The sequence below is a fragment of the Marmota flaviventris genome, chromosome 1 (genome assembly GCF_047511675.1).
Source record: "Marmota flaviventris isolate mMarFla1 chromosome 1, mMarFla1.hap1, whole genome shotgun sequence".
Classification (NCBI taxonomy): domain Eukaryota; kingdom Metazoa; phylum Chordata; class Mammalia; order Rodentia; family Sciuridae; genus Marmota; species Marmota flaviventris.
Window position 1 is genome coordinate 29,882,531 of NC_092498.1, and position 19,790 is coordinate 29,902,320.

Consider the following 19,790-nt stretch of genomic DNA (forward strand, 5'->3'; position numbering starts at 1 on the left):
CTACCAATTTATACATAATGGGATTTTATTAAAAAAAAATCATATTGTTCTTAAAGAACTTTAGACAAACTAAAGAGTTTGTTTGAGCAAAAAGTGCTATATGCATTGTGCAACACTCAGAACCAGAAGAGATTGAAACAGTTTCACTGTGCAACAGTGGGTGGTATTTAGAGGCAGAACTCACAAATAAAATTCAGAAATTGCTTGATTGGTCATGGCTAGACCTTGTTTGGATGTGATTTGATTGGTTGATTGCCTATGACTGGCTGAAACATAGTTGCCTACTATCATTGGCTGAGACTTAGTAGTTGATTATACTCTGTTCATTTGTTTTCCTACCAAGTTACATTGCAGTTTCTTACACAGAAACTCAAGGTATAGAGACCAGATTAAATTTAATACTATAGGGTCATTTTATTATCACTAGAATAATGGGCCCAAATTATATTTTGTGATCTTCAAACATCTTTATTCAATCAGGGTTGTCATTAATTAGAACAGTTCAAATAAATATGGAAACATTAAATTTAGCAAATGTCCTCTAGAATTTCTGTGGATATTTTCTCCCTTAATGTACCTCTACTAAGTATGTTATGTCATCATCTCTTTTAAGTATCATAGTGCACCCCATAATCATCACCACCACAGTAATGTATATTCATAAGTATTCTATACATTCTAATCTTGCACCAAAGACAGTTTATTAATAGTAATAGATGATTTTTAATTAATTCCAGCACAATTTTTTTTTGGTTGGGGGAGAGCTTCATTAAATGGTCATACCACACTTTTGCAAAAATAATTTTGGCATAAAATCTGTGAAAGTTATCTAGGTGAGATACAATTATAAAAATATCAAAATATATTCGTATTGAATTAACATATGAGTAACAAGTTATTAGCTTGGCAAATTTTATGCCTCATAATAGATTTTATTTTATTTTTAATTTTTTTATTGTTGGTTGTTCAAAACATTACATAGTTCTTGATATATCATATTTCACACTTTGATTCAAGTGGGTTATGAGCTCCCATTTTTACCCCGTATACAAATTGCAGAATCACATCAGTTACACATCCATTGATTTACATATTGCCATACTAGTGTCTGTTGTATTCTGCTGCCTTTCCTATCCTCTACTATCCCCCCTCCCCTCCCCTCCCCTCTTCTCTCTCTACCCCCTCTACTGTCGTTCATTTCTCCCCCTTGTATTATTTTCCCCTTTCCCCTCACTTCCTCTTGTATGAAATTTTGTATAACCCTGAGGGTCTCCTTCCATTTCCATGCAATTTCCCTTCTCTCTTCCTTTCCCTCCCACCTCTCATCCCAGTTTAATGTTAATCTTCTCATGCTCTTCGTCCCTACTCTGTTCTTAGTTACTCTCCTTATATCAAAGAAGACATTTGGCATTTGTTTTTTAGGGATTGACTAGCTTCACTTAGCATAATCTGCTCTAATGCCATCCATTTTCCTGAAAATTCTATGATTTTGTGATTTTTTAATGCAGAGTAATACTCCATTGTGTATAAATGCCACATTTTTTTTTATCCATTCGTCTATTGAAGGGCATCTAGGTTGGTTCCACAGTCTTGCTATTGTGAATTGTGCTGCCATGAACATCGATGTAGCAGTGTCCCTGTAGCATGCTCTTTTTAGGTCTTTAGGGAATAGACCTAGAAGGGGAATAGCTGGGTCAAATGGTGGTTCCATTCCCAGCTTTCCAAGAAATCTCCATACTGCTTTCCAAATTGGCCACACCAATTTGCAGTCCCACCAGCAATGTACAAGTGTACCCTTTTCCCCACATCCTCGCCAGCACTTGTTGTTGTTTGACTTCATAATGGCTGCCAATCTTACTGGAGTGAGATGGTATCTTAGGGTGGTTTTGATTTGCATTTCTCTGACTGCTAGAGATGGTGAGCATTTTTTCATGTACTTGTTGATTGATTGTATGTCCTCCTCTGAGAAGTGTCTGTTCAGGTCCTTGGCCCATTTGTTGATTGGGTTATTTGTTATCTTATTGTCTAATTTTTTGAGTTCTTTGTATACTCTAGATATTAGGGCTCTATCTGAAGTGTGAGGAGTAAAGATTTGTTCCCAGGATGTAGGCTCCCTATTTACCTCTCTCATTGTTTCTTTTGCTGAGAAAAAAACTTTTTAGTTTGAGTAAGTCCCATTTGTTGATTCTAGTTATTAACTTTTGTGCTATGGGTGTCCTATTGAGGAATTTGGAGCCCGACCCCACAGTATGTAGATCATAGCCAACTTTTTCTTCTATCAGACGCCGTGTCTCTGATTTGATATCAAGCTCCTTGATCCATTTTGAGTTAACTTTTGTGCATGGCGAGAGAAAGGGATTCAGTTTCATTTTGTTGCATATGGATTTCCAGTTTTCCCAGCACCATTTGTTGAAGATGCTATCCTTCCTCCATTGCATGCTTTTAGCCCCTTTATCAAATATAAGATAGTTGTAGTTTTGTGGATTGGTTTCTGTGTCCTCTATTCTGTACCATTGGTCCACCCGCCTGTTTTGGTACCAGTACCATGCTGTTTTTGTTACTATTGCTCTGTAGTATAGTTTGAAGTCTGGTATCGCTATACCGCCTGATTCACACTTCCTGCTTAGCATTGTTTTTGCTATTCTGGGTCTTTTATTTTTCCATATGAATTTCATGATTGCTTTCTCTATTTCTACAAGAAATGCCGTTGGGATTTTGATTGGCATTGCATTAAACCTATAGAGAACTTTTGGTAATATCGCCATTTTGATGATGTTAGTTCTGCCTATCCATGAACAGGGTATATTCTTCCATCTTCTAAGATCTTCTATTTCTCTCTTTAGGGTTCTGTAGTTTTCATTGTATAAGTCTTTCACGTCTTTTGTTAGGTTGATTCCCAAGTATGTTATTTTTTTTGAGGATATTGTGAATGGAGTGGTTGTCCTCATTTCCATTTCAGAGGATTTGTCGCTGATATACAGGAATGCCTTTGATTTATGCTTGTTGATTTTATAGCCTGCCACTTTGCTGAATTCATTTATTAGCTCTAATAGTTTCTTTGTAGACCCTTTTGGGTCTGCTAGATATAGAATCATGTCATCTGCAAATAGTGATAATTTAAGTTCTTCTTTTCCTATTTTGATGCCTTTAATTTCTTTTGTCTGTCTAATTGCTCTGGCCAGTGTTTCGAGAACTATGTTGAACAGAAGTGGTGAGAGAGGGCATCCCTGTCTTGTTCCAGATTTTAGAGGGAATGCCTTCAGTTTTTCTCCATTCAGAATGATGCTAGCCTGAGGCTTAGCATAGATTGCTTTTACAATATTGAGGTATATTCCTGTTATCCCTAGTTTTTCTAGAGTTTTGAACATAAAGGGATGCTGTACTTTGTCGAATGCTTTTTCCGCATCTATCGAGATGATCATATGGTTCTTATTTTTAAGTCTATTGATGTGGTGAATAACATTTATTGATTTCCGTATATTGAACCAGCCTTGCATCCCAGGGATGAATCCTACTTGATCATAGTGCACAATTTTTTTGATATGTTTTTGTATCCGATTCGCCAGAATTTTATTGAGGATTTTTGCATCTAGGTTCATTAGAGATATTGGTGTGTAGTTTTCTTTCTTTGAAGTGTCTTTGACTGGTTTAGGAATCAGGGTGATGTTGGCCTCGTAGAATGAATTTGGAAGTTCTCCCTCTTTTTCTATTTCCTGAAGTAGCTTGAAAAGTATTGGTATTAGTTCCTCTTTAAAGGTTTTGTAAAACTCTGCTGTATACCCATCTGGTCCTGGGCTTTTCTTAGTTGGTAGTCTTTTGATGGCTTCTTCTATTTCCTCAAATTGATATTGGTCTGTTTAGGTTGTCTATATCCTCCTGACTTAATCTGGGCAGATCATATGACTTAAGAAATTTATCGATGCCTTCACTATCTTCTATTTTATTGGAGTATAAGGATTCAAAATAATTTCTAATTATCTTCTGTATTTCTGAAGTGTCTGTTGTGATATTGCCTTTTTCATCCTGTATGCTAGTAATTTGAGTTCTCTCTCTTCTTTCTTCTCTTTGTTAGCATGGGTAAGGGTCTGTCGATTTTATTTATTTTTTCAAAGAACCAACTTTTAGTTTTGTCAATTTTTTCAATTGTTTCTTTTGTTTCAATTTCATTAATTTCAGCTCTGACTTTAATTATTTCTTGCCTTCTACTTCTTTTGCTGTTGTTTTGCTCTTCTTTTTCTAGGATTTTGAGATGAAGTATGAGATCATTTATTTGTTGGTTTTTTTCTTTTTTTAAGGAATGAACTCCAAGCAATGAATTTTCCTCTTAGAACTGCTTTCAATGTGTCCCATAGATTCCGATATGTTGTGTCTGTGTTTTCATTTATCTCTAAGAATTTTTTAATTTCCTCCTTGATGTCTTCTATAACCCTTTGATCATTCAGTAACCTATTGTTCATTCTCCAAGTGATGCATGATTTTTCCTTCCTTCTTTTATCATTGATTTTCAATTTCATTCCATTATAATCAGATAAGATGCATGGTATTATCTCTACTCCTTTATATTGTCTAAGAGTTGCCCTGTGACATAATATATGATCTATTTTTGAGAAGGATCCATATGCTGCTGAGAAAAATGTGTAACTGCTTGATGTTGGGTAGTATATTCTATATATGTCAATTAAGTCTAGGTTATTAATTGTGTTATTGAGTTCTATAGTTTCCTTATTCAACTTTTGTTTGGAAGATCTGTCCAGTGGTGAGAGAGGTGTGTTGAAGTCTCCCATGATTTTTGTATGGTGGTCTATTAGACTCTTGAACTTGAGAAGAGTTTGTTTGATGAACATAGCTGCACCATTGTTTGGGGCATATATATTTATGATTGTTATGTCTTGTTGGTGCATGGTTCCCTTGAGCAGTATGTAGTGTCCCTCTTTATCCCTTTTGATTAACTTTGGCTTGAAATCTATTTTATTTGATATGAGTATGGACACTCCTGCTTGTTTCCGAAGTCCATATGAGTGATATGATTTTTCCCAACCTTTCACCTTCAGCCTATGTATGTCTTTTCCTATCAAATGCGTCTCCTGTAGGCAGCATATTGTTGGGTCTTGTTTTGTGATCCATTCTACTAGCCTGTGTCTCTTAATTGGTGAGTTTAAGCCATTAACATTTAGGGTTATTATTGAGATATGGGTTGTTCTTCCAGCCATGTTTGTTTATTTATGTTACTAAACATGGTTTGTTTTCCTCTTTGATTATTTTTCCCCCCTTTAGTGTCCTACCTCCCACTGTTGGTTTTCATTGTTATTTTCCATTTCCTCTTCTTGTAATGTTTTGCCGAGGATGTTTTGAAGAGATGGTTTTCTAGCTGCAAATTCTTTTAACTTTTGTTTATCGTGGAAGGTTTTAATTTCATCTTCCATCCTGAAGCTTAATTTCGCTGGATACACAATTCTTGGTTGGAACCCATTTTCTTTCAGTGTTTGAAATATGTTATTCCAGGATCTTCTAGCTTTCAGAGTCTGTGTTGAAAGATCAGCTGTTATCCTGATTGGCTTACCCCTAAATGTAATCTGCTTCCTTTCTCTTGAAGCTTTTAAAATTCTCTCCTTATTCTGTATGTTGGGCATCTTCATTATAATGTGTCTAGGTGTGGATCTCTTATAATTTTGCACATTCGGCGTCCTGTAGGCTTCTAGGATTTGGGATTCTGTCTCATTCTTCAAGTCTGGGAAGTTTTCTCGTATTATTTCATTGAATAAATTGCTCATTCCTTTGGTATGGAGTTCTATACCTTCCTGTATCCCAATGACTCTTAAGTTTGGTCTCTTAATGTTATCCCATATTTCTTGGATGTTCTGCTCATGGTTTCTTAACAGTCTTGCTGAGCTGTCTATGTTCTTTTCAAGTTGAAATACTTTGTCTTCATTGTCTGATGTTGTATCTTCTATGTGTTCTACTCTGCTGGTAGTATTCTCAATTGAGTTTTTAAGTTGGTTTATTGCTTCCTGCATTTCTAGGATTTCTGTTTGTTTGTTTTTTATAACCTCCATCTCCCTGTATAGTTGATCCTTTGCTTCCTGGATTTGTTTGTGTAATTCATTGTCGAAGTGATCTTTCATTGTCTGATTTTGCTGTCTAATGTCTTCCTTGAGACCCCAGATCATCTGAAGCATGTATATCCTGAATTCTTTATCTGACATTCCATCTGCTGCAGATATTACCTCTTCTAACGTTGAGTTGATCTGCATTGCTTGTGGTCCTTTCTTTCCTTGTCTCTTCATACTGTTCGCGTTTCTTTCTGCTTGGTGAAACTGTTGTGCTATTGAATTTTCCCCCTATATATTTATATTGCTCTTGTATAGTTGCAAAGTCTCCCTCGCAGGTGCGGGCGGCGGCTCTGCCCCTCCTCCTATTGGGGCAATGTGCCTACCACGCCAGCAGTCCGCTGGGCCTGTTCTGCTTGTCAGTAGCAGGTCCGCCTACCTTGCAGGCGCAGGCGGCGGCTCTGCCCCTCTGCAGGCCGCTGGGCTTGTTCTGTCGGTGGTCGCAGTTCTGCCTACTTTGCAGGCACGGGCAGCGGCACTGCCCCTCTGCAGGCCACTGGGCCTGTTCTGCCGGTGGGTCGCAGGTCCGCCTACCTTGCAGGCGCGGTGGGGGGGTCGGCTCTACCCTTCCGCAGGCCGCTGGGCCTGTTCTGTCTGTCGGTTGCAGGTCTGGCCTGTTCTGTTGGTGGTCGCAGGTCCGCCTACCTTGCAGGCGCTTGGGGCAGCTCTGCCCCTCCTCGGGATGCTGGGCTTGTTCTGCCGGTGGGTCACAGGTCCACCTACCTTGCAGGCGCGGGGGGAGGGGGCAGCTCTGCTCCTCAGCAGGCCGCTGGGCCTGTTCTGCCGGGGGTTCGGAGGTCCGCCTACCTTGCAAGCGCGGGGGGAGGGGGCAGCTCTGCCCCTCAGCAGGCCGCTGGGCCTGTTCTTCTGGTGGTCACAGCTCCGCCTACCTTGCAGGCGCGGGGGGAGGGGGCGGCTCTGCCCCTCAGCAGGCCGCTGGGCCTGTTCTGCCAGTGGTCACAGTTCCGCCTACCTTGCAGGCGCGGGGGGAGGGGCAGCTCTGCCCCTCAGCAGGCCGCTGCGCCGTTCTGCTGGTGGGTCGCAGGTGCGCCTACCTTTAGGCGTGGTTGGCAGCTCTGCCCCTCCGCGGGCCACTGGGCCTGGTCTGTTGGTGGTCACAGTTGCGCCTACCTTGCAGGTGCGGGGGGAGGGGGCGGCTCTGCCCCTCAGCAGGCCACTGGGCCTGTTCTGCCGGTGGTCACAGTTCCGCCTACCCTGCAGGCGCAGGGGGAGGGGGCGGCTCTCTAGATTTTATTCTTCTTAGGAAAAATTTGTAACTGACCTAAGTCTACTTACATAAAGATCAGAAATTGCAGTTATTTCTTAGTGTATGACAGACATGACAAAGATTTTTTTCCTTCAAGTTCCCTCACTTAATAAACTTACAATTTCAAGTACCAGAAGTTCAGTCTTATCTGCCCCAGAAGATTAATTGATACATTGGGATTTTATGTCTACTTAATTTATATTGGCAAAGGATAATAATTTCATTCACTATACTTTTTCTTCCTAGCTCATTGGAATTGCATATTTCTGTAGGTAATAATTATTAAAATATTAATATAACTTTTTAGGTATAACTTATAATAATTATCTTTGAGCTCATATCTTTTGAGGAAAGTAATATAAATATGAAACTTTTGAGTGGCACAAAGAATATTTTTATCAATAATTTATAAATGTTATATATATTAATGGCATGATTTGTCTTTCATTCCCAGAAAATCCTTCTTATTTCCTTAAGAATACAAAATGATGGTTCTTAAAATGTTTCACTGTTTGTTGAAAGAGCATTTATCACTAAAACTCCTAGGCAGTCAGTCTTGGAAAAGCTTCATTAGAATGTGTAAATGCTTTGAACTTAGCTCTTTTTTTTTTTTTTTTAATGATGTATTTCTTATGTTTTCTACTGTATCCAGACAACTACTGAGTTAATAAATGCCAGTGGAGAAAGTGGATTTTTTGAAGAACTTGAGGCTCTTAGAATCGAGTTAGTGGCTACCAAAGAAGAACTTGCCACTTTCAAAGAAAGGACAGAAAAACTTCAAAAAGAGCTTTTGGTAAGACAAGTAACATAACTCCTAATTCATTCATTTCTACCCATCTTAATTCTCTTTCAAAATGTCTTATAGAAACAAGTCCAGAGCCATAAGTTAAAAACTAAATTTACAGGTCTTTTTGAAAAATTCCATTGTTATAAATCTATTCACCATCTCCTTGCTTGTTTTGCTAGGAATCTTTATATTAGAAGAATGCTTTTAATCTCTAGTCTTTTAGCAAAGGAAGCGAAAAACTGCTGTTAAAGAGAACTTAAATCCCCTGAGAAACAAAAGTAAAGGCTAATAAAATTATTTCAATTTTGTAGTAACCTGTGATCATACATACATGCGAAAGTTTATATGTATTACAATTTCCAAAGTGTTTTTCCTATTATTCTGAGGCAAGTGAACATATAAATGAAATTATACTCTTTCCCTCTCCTCTGTAAGTTCTTCATTTGATGTGCAAGATTTTCAACTTAATTCATCTGTGTTTTAGGTAAAAGAGACAAATATGGCATCTCTTCAGAGAGATTTAAGCCAAGTTAAGAATCAACTTGGTGAGGAAAAAAAGAAATTATCCCACTTCTTAATAAAAGAGGATAAGTCTGAAGTACCAACAAACAGAAACATCTGCTTAGAGCCACTTCCTATTGAAGTAGGTAAAAACACTGCATCCCAAACGGACCAAATACTCAAGGTCAACATGAGCAACCAGACTCCACAAATTCTTGTTAAAAATGCAGGAATTCAAATTGATGTACAGACTAGCTGTTCCTCAGAAAAAGTCTCTGAAATAATTAGGCAATTTACTGAAAGAATTGAACGCATACAAGAACTTCATGCCTCTGAAATTTTGGATATGCAATCCAGACATATTTCAGAAACTGAAACTTTAAAGAGGGAACATTATGTTGCTGTTGAGTTACTGACAGAGGAGTGTGGTACATTGAAGGCAGTGATACAGTGTCTGAGACCTTTTAAAGAGGTATTTATTTTGTTGTTGTCATGTGGGGGGAGTTTCCACTGTTGTCAACAATCTGTTTTTAAGCAAAAATTTTAAAAGAAATTTGGGAAATATCTCTTCTTTATACTATTAGAATTTAAGTCTCCCCATTGTATTAGATAATAGAGTTCTTATGTAAATTTGCAACTTGTTATGGTTCCTTAAATAATAACTATCTCTTCTTACTATGGTAATATCCATAAGGAAAAAATTGTTATAAATCATAAGATAGTTTCATTTCAAGTATGCTTAGATTGAGTTTTTTCTTTTTCTTTCCTTTTTATTTTTACAGCATTATAACAGCAAAATAGTTGATTGGGTTCTGTTTTTATTAAAACAAAAATATTTATGTATGTTGTTTCTTTTTTCTAATTAGGGATCCTTGATTCCTGAAATAACGTATTCTAATGCTTACCAAACTAGAGGAATATATTCCAGTGGTAAGTTATATAAAATTCTGGAATGTTTATAGTACTTGATTAAAACATGTTATTTTTGTTTGGAGAGGGTATGTTTTTTATTTTTGTTTGTTTGTTTAACAACAAATGATTGTTTTCTTTATTTTAGATTCTGGATCAGACTGGAGTCAGGGAGTTTATCTTACGCAAAATCAGGGATTTGACACAGCATTAGAAGGACGAGGAGAAGAAGGTGAAAATTTAACAGAATCATTTCCAAAGAAAATAAAGGTACTAAAAGATAAATGTTACTGAAACATAATATATTTTAGTAAACTTAGCCAGTATAATTTCTATGTTGAACATAGTAGTTTATTTAAAGTTATATACTGGATCTCTGAAAAAACTGTATAGCAAGAAAGATCGAAGGAAGGGGGAGAGAGAGGGAGAAAATATTCTGCCCTCCACTCCCTCCTTTCTTCCAGGATTAGTGACCAGATCTTTTTGTCAATTCTCTGTTAACTAGATATTGAGGAAAAAGGATGTTGGAAGTACCATCCCTGGTTGTTCAAACAATGTCTAGTACAGTCCACCCAATCAAATAGAAGCAAAGGGTAGCACTCACCTCATGCTTCAAATGAAAACAGGCTAAAATAAATGACTTAAAAGAAAAAAAAAAATCCATGAGAATCTATTTCATTTTATTTCCATATTCCACAAATAATAAAATACAATATATTAAATAATTATGTTATGAAGATTTAAAAAAATAATTTTTATTACTGGTGTTTTTGTTTGCCAAAATTATAAAAGCAGTCTCAAGGAATGGAAGTTTTTCCAACAGTATTTCTTTTGGTCAAATCAATGGCTAATCATTAAATCTAGGAAGAGTACATTAGCTAAACTGAAGGAACTTAGAGATGAAAGCTATGGAAATCATAGACCATCTATTGCAATTGACTTAGCTCTCCACAGGAAGAAGGCATTTAGTAAAGGTGCCTGGAATTTCTTTTCTGTGGTTGCTTTTCTAAATCTATTTTGCTTCATAATGCTATATTGCTTAATATTTATTTGTCTTTGTAGCTCTCATTTTTTCAGTATTTGGAGAAGTTGTCATAACTTTGGCTTTTGGATTTTGGTTTCTAGGGATTACTGAGAGCTGTTCATAATGAGGGCATGCAGGTGCTTTCTCTCACTGAGTCACCATGTGGTGATAGAGAAGATCATTCTATTCAACAGGTTTCAGAATTTTGGCTAAAAGAGAGAAGAGCTTACCTTAATATCATCTCATCTCTTAAGGAATTAATTACCAAAATACAAGTGCAAAGGGAATCTGAGGTACCCAAAGAATATTATATTCTATGTAGCATTGTTATTTTTAATGACAATAATGAACTTTGTAAATTAAATTCTTTTTTATATGAATTTTCACATAAATTATTGTATGTATTTTCAGACTCAAAAATACATACGTTCTTTTAAATACCTATTTTGGTTAGTAGAATGTTTTTAAAACATGCTTATTTGAAACCTAACTTTTGTTATTCGTACTCTGCTAGGTTTATGATAATTCTCAATCTCATGAGAGCCTCCCGGACTGGCGAGGAGAATTTCTACTTGCTCTCCAACATGTTTTCTTAAAGGAGCACAATGTTTTGCTAGCTGCATTTCAGACTGAACTGACAGCTCTAGGCACTAAAGATGCAGTTGGATTATTAAAGTGTTTGGAACAGCGAATACAAGAACAGGTATCAAAACAAAATTTTATTTTAAAGAATACTATTTTTAATAGTAATAAGAAAATCAGTTGCTGATTTGTTTTAGAGTCTTAATTTAAGTATGAAGATTAGCATTTTTAACAGGGGCCACTAAGAGTATTTAGGAGAAGAACATTACCTTTTGTCTTATATTAGAAAGTAAGAAAAACTTAAAATTAATGAGAGAGTCCTCAAACTTGGAAAGTTAGAAAGAGGAGTAAAACTTAAAGAAAAGAGAAGGAATAAGATACAGTCACTTCTCATTATTTGCAGTAGTTATATTTCCCACAGGAAATACAGGAATAGGTTACTGCAAGCCTCAATCACAATATTTTCATCAACCAGTCAATACATGATCTTATTTTCTGTGTGGTTCTGTTTAAAGAAATCTTATATGGGGAGGGGAGAAGAGTTGTATCCCAGTGGTAGAATGCTTGCCTAGCATACTCTTGGCCCTGGGCTCAGTACTCAGTGCCATTAAAAAAAGAAAAAAGATACCTTCTGTGTTGTATATTATTCATTAATGTTTAATGCGGCCAAGAGCAATCATACAGAAGCTTATCTAACACACTTTTCTCCTTAAAGCATGTCACAGATTTCTTGCACTTAGGATCACCAAGCCCTTCACTTGTGGGCCATTTAAAACCACGAAATCACAAATAAAAAGCACAATATGGAAAAACAAGTTACTAAACAGGACATTTGTGTACAATATGAGAGCTAAAATACAAAGGTAGAGTATGCCCTTGTTTAACTCAGCCAGGAACATGTGCATGAGGAAATTTAAATTTTTTACTACTCTAACTATGTCTGACAAAGCAATACAAGTATTGATTTGAGGGTTACAAAAACTTTTTATCAAGTAGACAAATCTGAAAACACAGGATCCATTAATAATGAGGATTAACTACAATAAAGTAAAAAACATTAATGAAATGTATAACCAGTACAATATAGAGGATAAAACATTAAAAATTGGTTCCTTGAAAATGCTAAATAAGAAAATCTTTTCTGGAGAATTCATTATGATTTTTAAATGTTATAAATGAAGATGAGATCATAATTAAACATGTAACAAATAAAATAACAAAATATTATAAGTTATTTTATTTATACAAATAAAAAAATTGAGGTGAAATTTAAAAAAAAATCACTTATCAAAATTCATGCTGGAAGAAATAGAATACCTCAAAAGACCTACAACAGAATCAAATCAGTAGGGCTGGGGTTGCAACTCAGTGTACAGTGCTGGGTTAGATCCTTAGCACCACATATAAATAAATTAATTAATTAAAGGTTTTGTGTCCAACTACAACTAAAACAAAAAAATTTTTTTAATCTTCTCACAATACTTAGTACCCAGGACTTGGTTTTTTAAATACGTTATCCGTTAAAAAGAATTAGGAATCCTTTTGAATCTGGTGATTCCAAGAATAGAGTAGGAAGACAATAAGGTAAACCTGGAATCCCTCATTTTGCCAGCATGTAAAGAATTATTCAAAGAAATAAGGGAATATGTCAGAAGGTCACAGAAGCCTGTTGAAGGTTCCCTCACTGGCCAAAGTTAGAAAATTAAAAGATCAAACAAAATGAAAGTGACAGATTTTAAAGTTAAGAGTAAAATAAGAATTCATGAGCTCATGTAGATGGATATATATTATCATAGTTGAATGCCAGCTATTAAATGTAGAAGGAACAAAGGAATTATAAGATCATACTTTATTCAACAATGTAGTAATGATCAATTCAGCAATAATCAACAGTGGATGCTAAAACTAATGTGAAAAAGTTGATAAGAAAAGTAAAATCCCTAAAAGATCATTTTTAACTACAAAAGGAAAAACAGTAACTTTACACTGGAGAAACCTTGCAAACCCCACCCAAATGATCAGAATCAATATTACCAGTAATGGGGAAAAAAAGACATCGAGTACTTCCTAATACGAAGGAATTAATTTGTTGTACTTCTATGAAATGCATAATCAGAATCCACTTGGGAAAATATGAGACCAAAACCAACTGAGGCCACCATGCATCTATTAGACTGGGCAAAATAAAAAATAGTGACACCACCAAATGCTGGTAAAGAGGGAGAGAAACTTCATGTCACATACATTGCTGGTAGGCAGTGTAAAGCAGGACTGCTACTCTGGAAACTAAATCTGGCAGTGTCTTGTAAAGGTAAACGTACATCTGTTACACAGCCTAGCAGTCACACGTGTAGATATTTAATCAATAGAAATGAAAACTTGTGTCTATTTATGAACCTATTTATGAATGCTCACAGTAATTTTCTTTGTAATAACCAAATACTTGAAACAACCCACATGTCCTCCAGTAAGTGAATAGATGAAGAAACTGTGATATATTCATACAATGAAATACTATTCAACAATTAAAAAAGCAACAGTCAGTACCCTAAACTTCCTGTGTGTTATGTAACTTCTAAAAATGACAAAATTATAGTGATAGAGAACACATCAGTAGTTGCCAGAGGTTAGGGTTAGGGAGAAGAGGGTAGGACTACAGAGTAGTCTCTGTGGTGATTGAAATAATTTTTACCCTTATTGTGGTACATATATATGAACCTGTTCAAGTGATGAAATTTCATAGTACTGTATGCCAAGAGAAAAAATGAGTACATGTAAACAAATGAAATTTTATTAAAACCTGTAGTTTAAATAGAATTTTATCCATGTCAGTTTCTTAGTTTTGATAATGTGCTCTGATTATATAAGCTATTATTGGGGAAAGCTGGCTGAACCCCTCAAGTACTTTGACTTACATTAGTCCAAAAAAGTTTTTTTTAAATTAATGGACATGCAACAAAATAACCTGTCTGTACTCTTCAAAAAATTTAAGATCACGAAAGACAAAGGAATACTTATGAATCACTTTTTTTTTCTTAAAGAACTTTTGGCAAAATTTGAAAAAACTCTCTGTACCAGATAATATTATGATAAGTTAATTACTCTTTTGATCATTATACTGCAGTTATGTAAAAGAATGCTCTTATTTTTAGGAAGTACACTACAGTATTTAGAGGTAAAGAAGCATCTATCTGCAAGAAATCCTCCCACATTTTAGACAAAAATAATGAAATTTTTAAAAGAAAAAAACTTTTGCATGTGTAGTTCATTTATTCTTCAGACTTCTGGTTGTTAATTTTATTATCTTTACAACTCTCTTCACTTGATTTTTTCTTTTCCTTTGTTACAAAAAGGGTATTGAATATCAAGCAGCTATAGAATATCTCCAAAAAATAGACAGAAGAAGCTTATTATCTGAAATTGAAGTACTACGTGCTCAAATTAATGACAAGAAAATGACCTTGAAAAGAGAACAAGAAAATGATAAACCAAACCTAGGTATGTTACAAAACAGACTCATATAATTACACAAATGGGTGAAAATATTTCACTTTACATTATTATTACTCAGTTAAAACATTTCCTTTTAGTGGTATTGATTTCTCATTTTCATAACATTAATTATATTAATTACTGTAGTGGCTAGAGGATTGTCAAATTGATTTTAAACAACTGTATCTAATTTTAAATACAGTAGCCTTACCTTGACCAAGTTAAACAAATTAATTTCATGGTCTCTTTTTTTGTTTGTTTGTTTTGATTAGTTATACATGACAGTAGAATGCATTTATGCACTTTGATATATCATGAATAGATGGGATATAATTTCTCATTTTTCTGAGTATACATGTTGAAGAATCATATTGGTCATGTAGTCACATATATACATACAGTAATAATATCTGTTTCATTCTACTATCTTTCCTATCCCTACATTCCCTCCCCTCTTCTCCCATCACTTCCCTCTACCTAATCTAAGGTAACCCTATTCTTCCCTACTACCCCCCACCTTATTGTGAATTAGCATTCACAAATTAGAGAAAACATTTGGCCTTTAGTTTTATGGGATTGGCTTATTTTGCTTACCATGATATTCTCCTACTCCAACCATTTTATGGCAAATGCCATAATTTCACTCTCCTTTAAAGCTCTGAGTAATATTCCATTGAGTATATATACCACATTTTCTTTATCCATTCATCTGTTGATTGACACCTAGGTTGGTTCCATAGATAAGCTATTGTGAATTGAACTGCTATAAACATTGATACAGCTGCATCACTATAGTATGCTGATTTTAAATCCTTTGGGTATATAACCCAAGGAATGGGATAGCTGGGTCAAAGGGTGGTTCCATTCCCAGTTTTCTGAGGAATCTCCAAACTGCTTTCCATAGTGGTTGCACCAATTTGCAGTCCCTCCAGCAATGTATGAGTATGCCTTTTCCACCACATCCTCAACCAACATTTGTTGTTGCCTATTCTTGATGATTGATTGCCATTCTGACAGGAGTGAGATGAAATCTTAGAATAGTTTTGATTTGCATTTCTCTAATTGCTAGAGATGTTGAACTCTCTTAAAGCTGTACATTAAGAAAGGTGTTTTACATACTAGAAGATAACTACCTAAAGGAAAAGGAAATCCATAATGAAAGTAGCCATTTCTTTTTTAATCCCTCTTTTTAAAAATTTAACAACATACAGAAAAGTGAACAATTCAACTCTTCAGTATGACATTATTTTTTTTTATTTTTTTAATATTTATTTTTTAGTTGTTGTTGGACTTAATACCTTTTTTAAAAAAAATTTATTTATTTTTATGTGGTGCTGAGGATTGAACCCAGGGCCTCACACATGATAGGCGAGCACTCTACTGCTGAGACATAACTCCAGCCCCAGTATGACATTATTATATGAATGTCTATGGAGGAGACATCGCTTGTGTTAAGAAGTAGAACATCCTGAAGCCCCCTCTTTAGTAACTTAGAGGTTATCCTGATTTTTCTTTAGTTTTCTACTAATTTATATATTCCAAAATCATATATGTTTAAAGTTTTTCTATTTTTGAACTTTATCTGTATATTTTATGTCTTGCTTCTGTCACCTTCCTGAATTATCCCAACTTACTGCATTTATCTATAGTTCATTTTTGTTACCATGTAGAATTCTCTTGTTTGGATATTCTACAACTTATATTTCATTCTGTGGTTGATTAGATTTGGATTGTTTCTGCTTTTTAGCTATTAGAGTCATTGCTGTTGTGGACACTGTTGCAAAGTGTTTCTGATGCAATTGTACTTATGTCTTTCTAGGAGTGAAATTGCTGGGTCATAGAATTCATATCTTTAAATTTATTAGAGAACACCAAACTATTTTAAAGAGTAGTTTTGTTAGGGGCTGCGGTTGTGGCTCACAGGTAGAGTACTCACCTAGCACATTGGAGGCCCTGGGTTTCATCCTCAGCACCACATAAAAATAAATAAAATAAAGATATTGTGTCCAACTACAACTAAAAAATAAATCTTTTTAAAAAAATGTAGTTTTGTCAATTTGTGCATGCACTAGAAGTATATGTGAGTTGTTATATACAACTTTGCCAACTTTCCAGTATTGTTAGACCTTTGCTGCCAATCTGTTTGGCGTGCAGTACATAATTGTAGTTTTAATTGATTTTAATTATTCAAGTGGCTTAGTGCTTTTTCATATGATTATCAACTATTTGGATTATTGTTTTTGTGATATGCTTGCTTGGATCTTTTCCCCACTTTCTGATAAAAGTCTATTTAATTTAACTGTAAATGGACATCATTATTAAATTCTCATCTATTGAGGACACATGCATCTTTAGAAACTGTTTCATGTAGTGATGATAGAAACACCTGTGCTTTTGCAGACTTTAAAATCACCACACAAGCTCAAAATTTGTCATTGAAAAGCTGAATCATGTTAAAATTCTTCAGAGAAAACAGGTATAATAAGTTAAACATATCCCTGTAGACAAAGGCTTAATTGAAAAGTTTTAGAGGTAATTAATATTGTTTATATAGAATGCTATTGAAGTCTTAATGAGTATCTCTATAGATTCATGTTTATATGTGTAAATTATTAACCTCTACCCCTAAGAAATCGTTTTAAAAGCTAAATTAACATGATTATCATCTAAAGTCAATGTTATGTCCTTCTTGTAATATCATTCTTACTAATTGTAATGTCTGTTGATGAACTTTGCTAGAATTTTAAGTAAAAACTTTTCTTATTAAATATGTAATGTTACATATTTATGGTGGAATAGAAAAAACAAGAGAGTAAAAATCACATCTTGAGTCACATAAATCCTAAAATAATGACTATTTAACACCCAAGTAAATATGTCTACAGACCTTTTCAATGTCCATATGTACATGAGTATATTTTTTGTCATAAAAACAGGATCCTGATGCATATTTTGTAACCTGTTTTTACTTAACATGTATAAGATTTTAGTTCAGGGACTGAACTCAACCACTGAGCCCTCTTTTATATTTTATGTAAAGACAGAGTCTCACTGAGTTGCTTAGCACCTCACCATTCCTGAGGCTGGCTTTGAACTCATGATCCTCCTGCGCCACTAGGATTACAGGCTTGACCACCACACCTGGCCGAGATTTAAATTCTTGAGTTTGTTTTCATTGTAACAAATGTGTATTATGGAGGGTTTGGTTCGTTTTTATTGAAAAAAACAAGATCTCAACTGGAGTTTGGACTTCTATTTCTGGAACAATTATAAAAGTAAAGTTCCTAAGGACTGTCTGCAAAGAGAGGCTGAACAATAGAAGCAAACAGTGCCAACCATTATAGTCATAGATACATGAATATCTCCTACAAGTACTATGTGTGATTTTCAAAAGTTCTTGGAGGGCTGGAGTTGTGGCTAACTGTGTGAGGCACTGGGTTCAATCCCCAGCACCACATAAAAATAAATAAATAAAAGTATTGTGTCCATCTACAACTAAAATTAATAAATAAAGAAATTTTTTTATTTTTTTATATTTTTTAGTTTTAGGTGGACACATTATCTTTGTTTTTACATTTACGTGGTGCTGAGGATAAAACCCAGTGCCTCATGCATGCTAGGCAAGCGCTCTACCACTGAGCCACAACCCCAGCCCCTGTTGTTAAACTTTTATCATTTTCATAAATACTTCTGAAATCTTGGCCACTACCACTATGAGGAAAACATGCATAAAGTTTATTTGTATTAAACTTTGGGGACTGTAATCCTTTCATGATTGCTTTGCAGTTATGTCCTATGTTACAAATCAGTTCTTATCAATAAAATATTTATAAACCAAATTGGAGTTACTAGGTTAAATTATAAATATTGATCATTTTTTCTTTAGAACTTTTGGAATATACTATGCAGCAGAAGCAGTCTCAAATTCTGGAGATGCAAGTGGAGCTCAGCAATATGAAAGACAAAGCAAGTGAACTTCAAGAACACCTGAGTTCAGAAAAAATGGTAGTTGCTGAACTAAAAAATGAACTTGCACAAACGGAATTGGAACTTGAAACAACACTCAAGGCACAGCATAAGCATCTAAAGGAACTAGAAGCATTCAGGTATACCACACTTCCTTATTATAAACGTGTATTAGTGAAGGAATTGGAGTACTTTTGTCATAAATATTATGCAGATATTATAAAAATAAAATACATGTTGTTTAAGTAGCATGTGATTTTGTTATTTATAGGAAAAAACTACAGTAGAGGGTGAAAATCCCCAATTTTTCCAAATTATAAGTTTAAGATTGTTTTGGCCCAATCTGTATTGTGGCCCTCAGTTCTATTTGAGACTTGTATAAGATATACTTGTGATCTTTGTTTTACCTCCAGCCAATATGAACTTAACCTTTATGATCTCAATGTGTTTCAGAATTTAGTTAGCTAAAATACACAGTATTTGAAGATATAACGCTTATGAAAAGGATATATTTGTTGGTATAAATACTAAGGTATTTCGTTTGTAAAAATGCATGACAATTCCCATGTTCAGTAAAAGACAAGGGAAATGTTTTGTTAATATTCTTTTCTAGAAACAGTTTGGATAATTGTTACAGTGGTAAATAATGGTAGTTGTACTACTAGGAACAGGTAATTTGAAATAAACCACAGTTAATCCTTAATCTCTAAATAGTTTATATTTTTCTATTAGGTAGTTTATAATGTGCCTCAGCCCTTTAGTGAAAATGTTGCCTGTTTCTCTCAATACATAGAATAGTTTTATGAAAGTTCATTTATTCATTTTATTTAGATTGGAAGTAAAAGACAAGACAGATGAACTACGTTTGCTTAATGATACACTAGCAAGTGAACAGAAAAAATCAAGAGAGCTCCAGTGGGCCTTAGAGAAGGAAAAAGCCAAATTGGGACGCAGTGAAGAGAGAGATAAAGAACAACTTGAGGTATTCTCTTTGCCCTTCTATTTTTTGAAAATCTAAACTCTTGAGATTTTTCTCTAAAATGTCAACCTTAATTGCTGGGATTGTGGCTCAGTGGTAGAGCGCTTGCCTAGCACGTGTGGGGCACTGGGTTCAAACCTCAGCACCACGTAAAAATAAATAAATAAAATAAAGGT

The 19,790-nt window shown here is 34.9% G+C and overlaps 1 protein-coding gene across 10 annotated transcripts in view; it reads left to right on the forward strand.

The window, feature by feature from the left end:
• Nucleotides 1-19,790, forward strand: part of Akap9 (A-kinase anchoring protein 9) — a 138,348-nt gene that overhangs the window by 105,705 nt on the left and 12,853 nt on the right. For 8 of the 10 annotated variants that reach the window (XM_071612189.1, XM_071612191.1, XM_071612208.1 and 5 more), the window contains 9 exons: nt 8,027-8,167; nt 8,646-9,134; nt 9,529-9,592; nt 9,720-9,841; nt 10,697-10,888; nt 11,110-11,298; nt 14,531-14,675; nt 18,556-18,775; nt 19,467-19,617. In XM_071612189.1, coding sequence (XP_071468290.1) covers nt 8,027-8,167; nt 8,646-9,134; nt 9,529-9,592; nt 9,720-9,841; nt 10,697-10,888; nt 11,110-11,298; nt 14,531-14,675; nt 18,556-18,775; nt 19,467-19,617 — 1,713 coding nt within the window. The remainder of the gene's footprint in view (nt 1-8,026; nt 8,168-8,645; nt 9,135-9,528; nt 9,593-9,719; nt 9,842-10,696; nt 10,889-11,109; nt 11,299-14,530; nt 14,676-18,555; nt 18,776-19,466; nt 19,618-19,790) is intronic. The other 2 variants (XM_071612217.1, XM_071612225.1) reach the window with 2 other exon arrangements.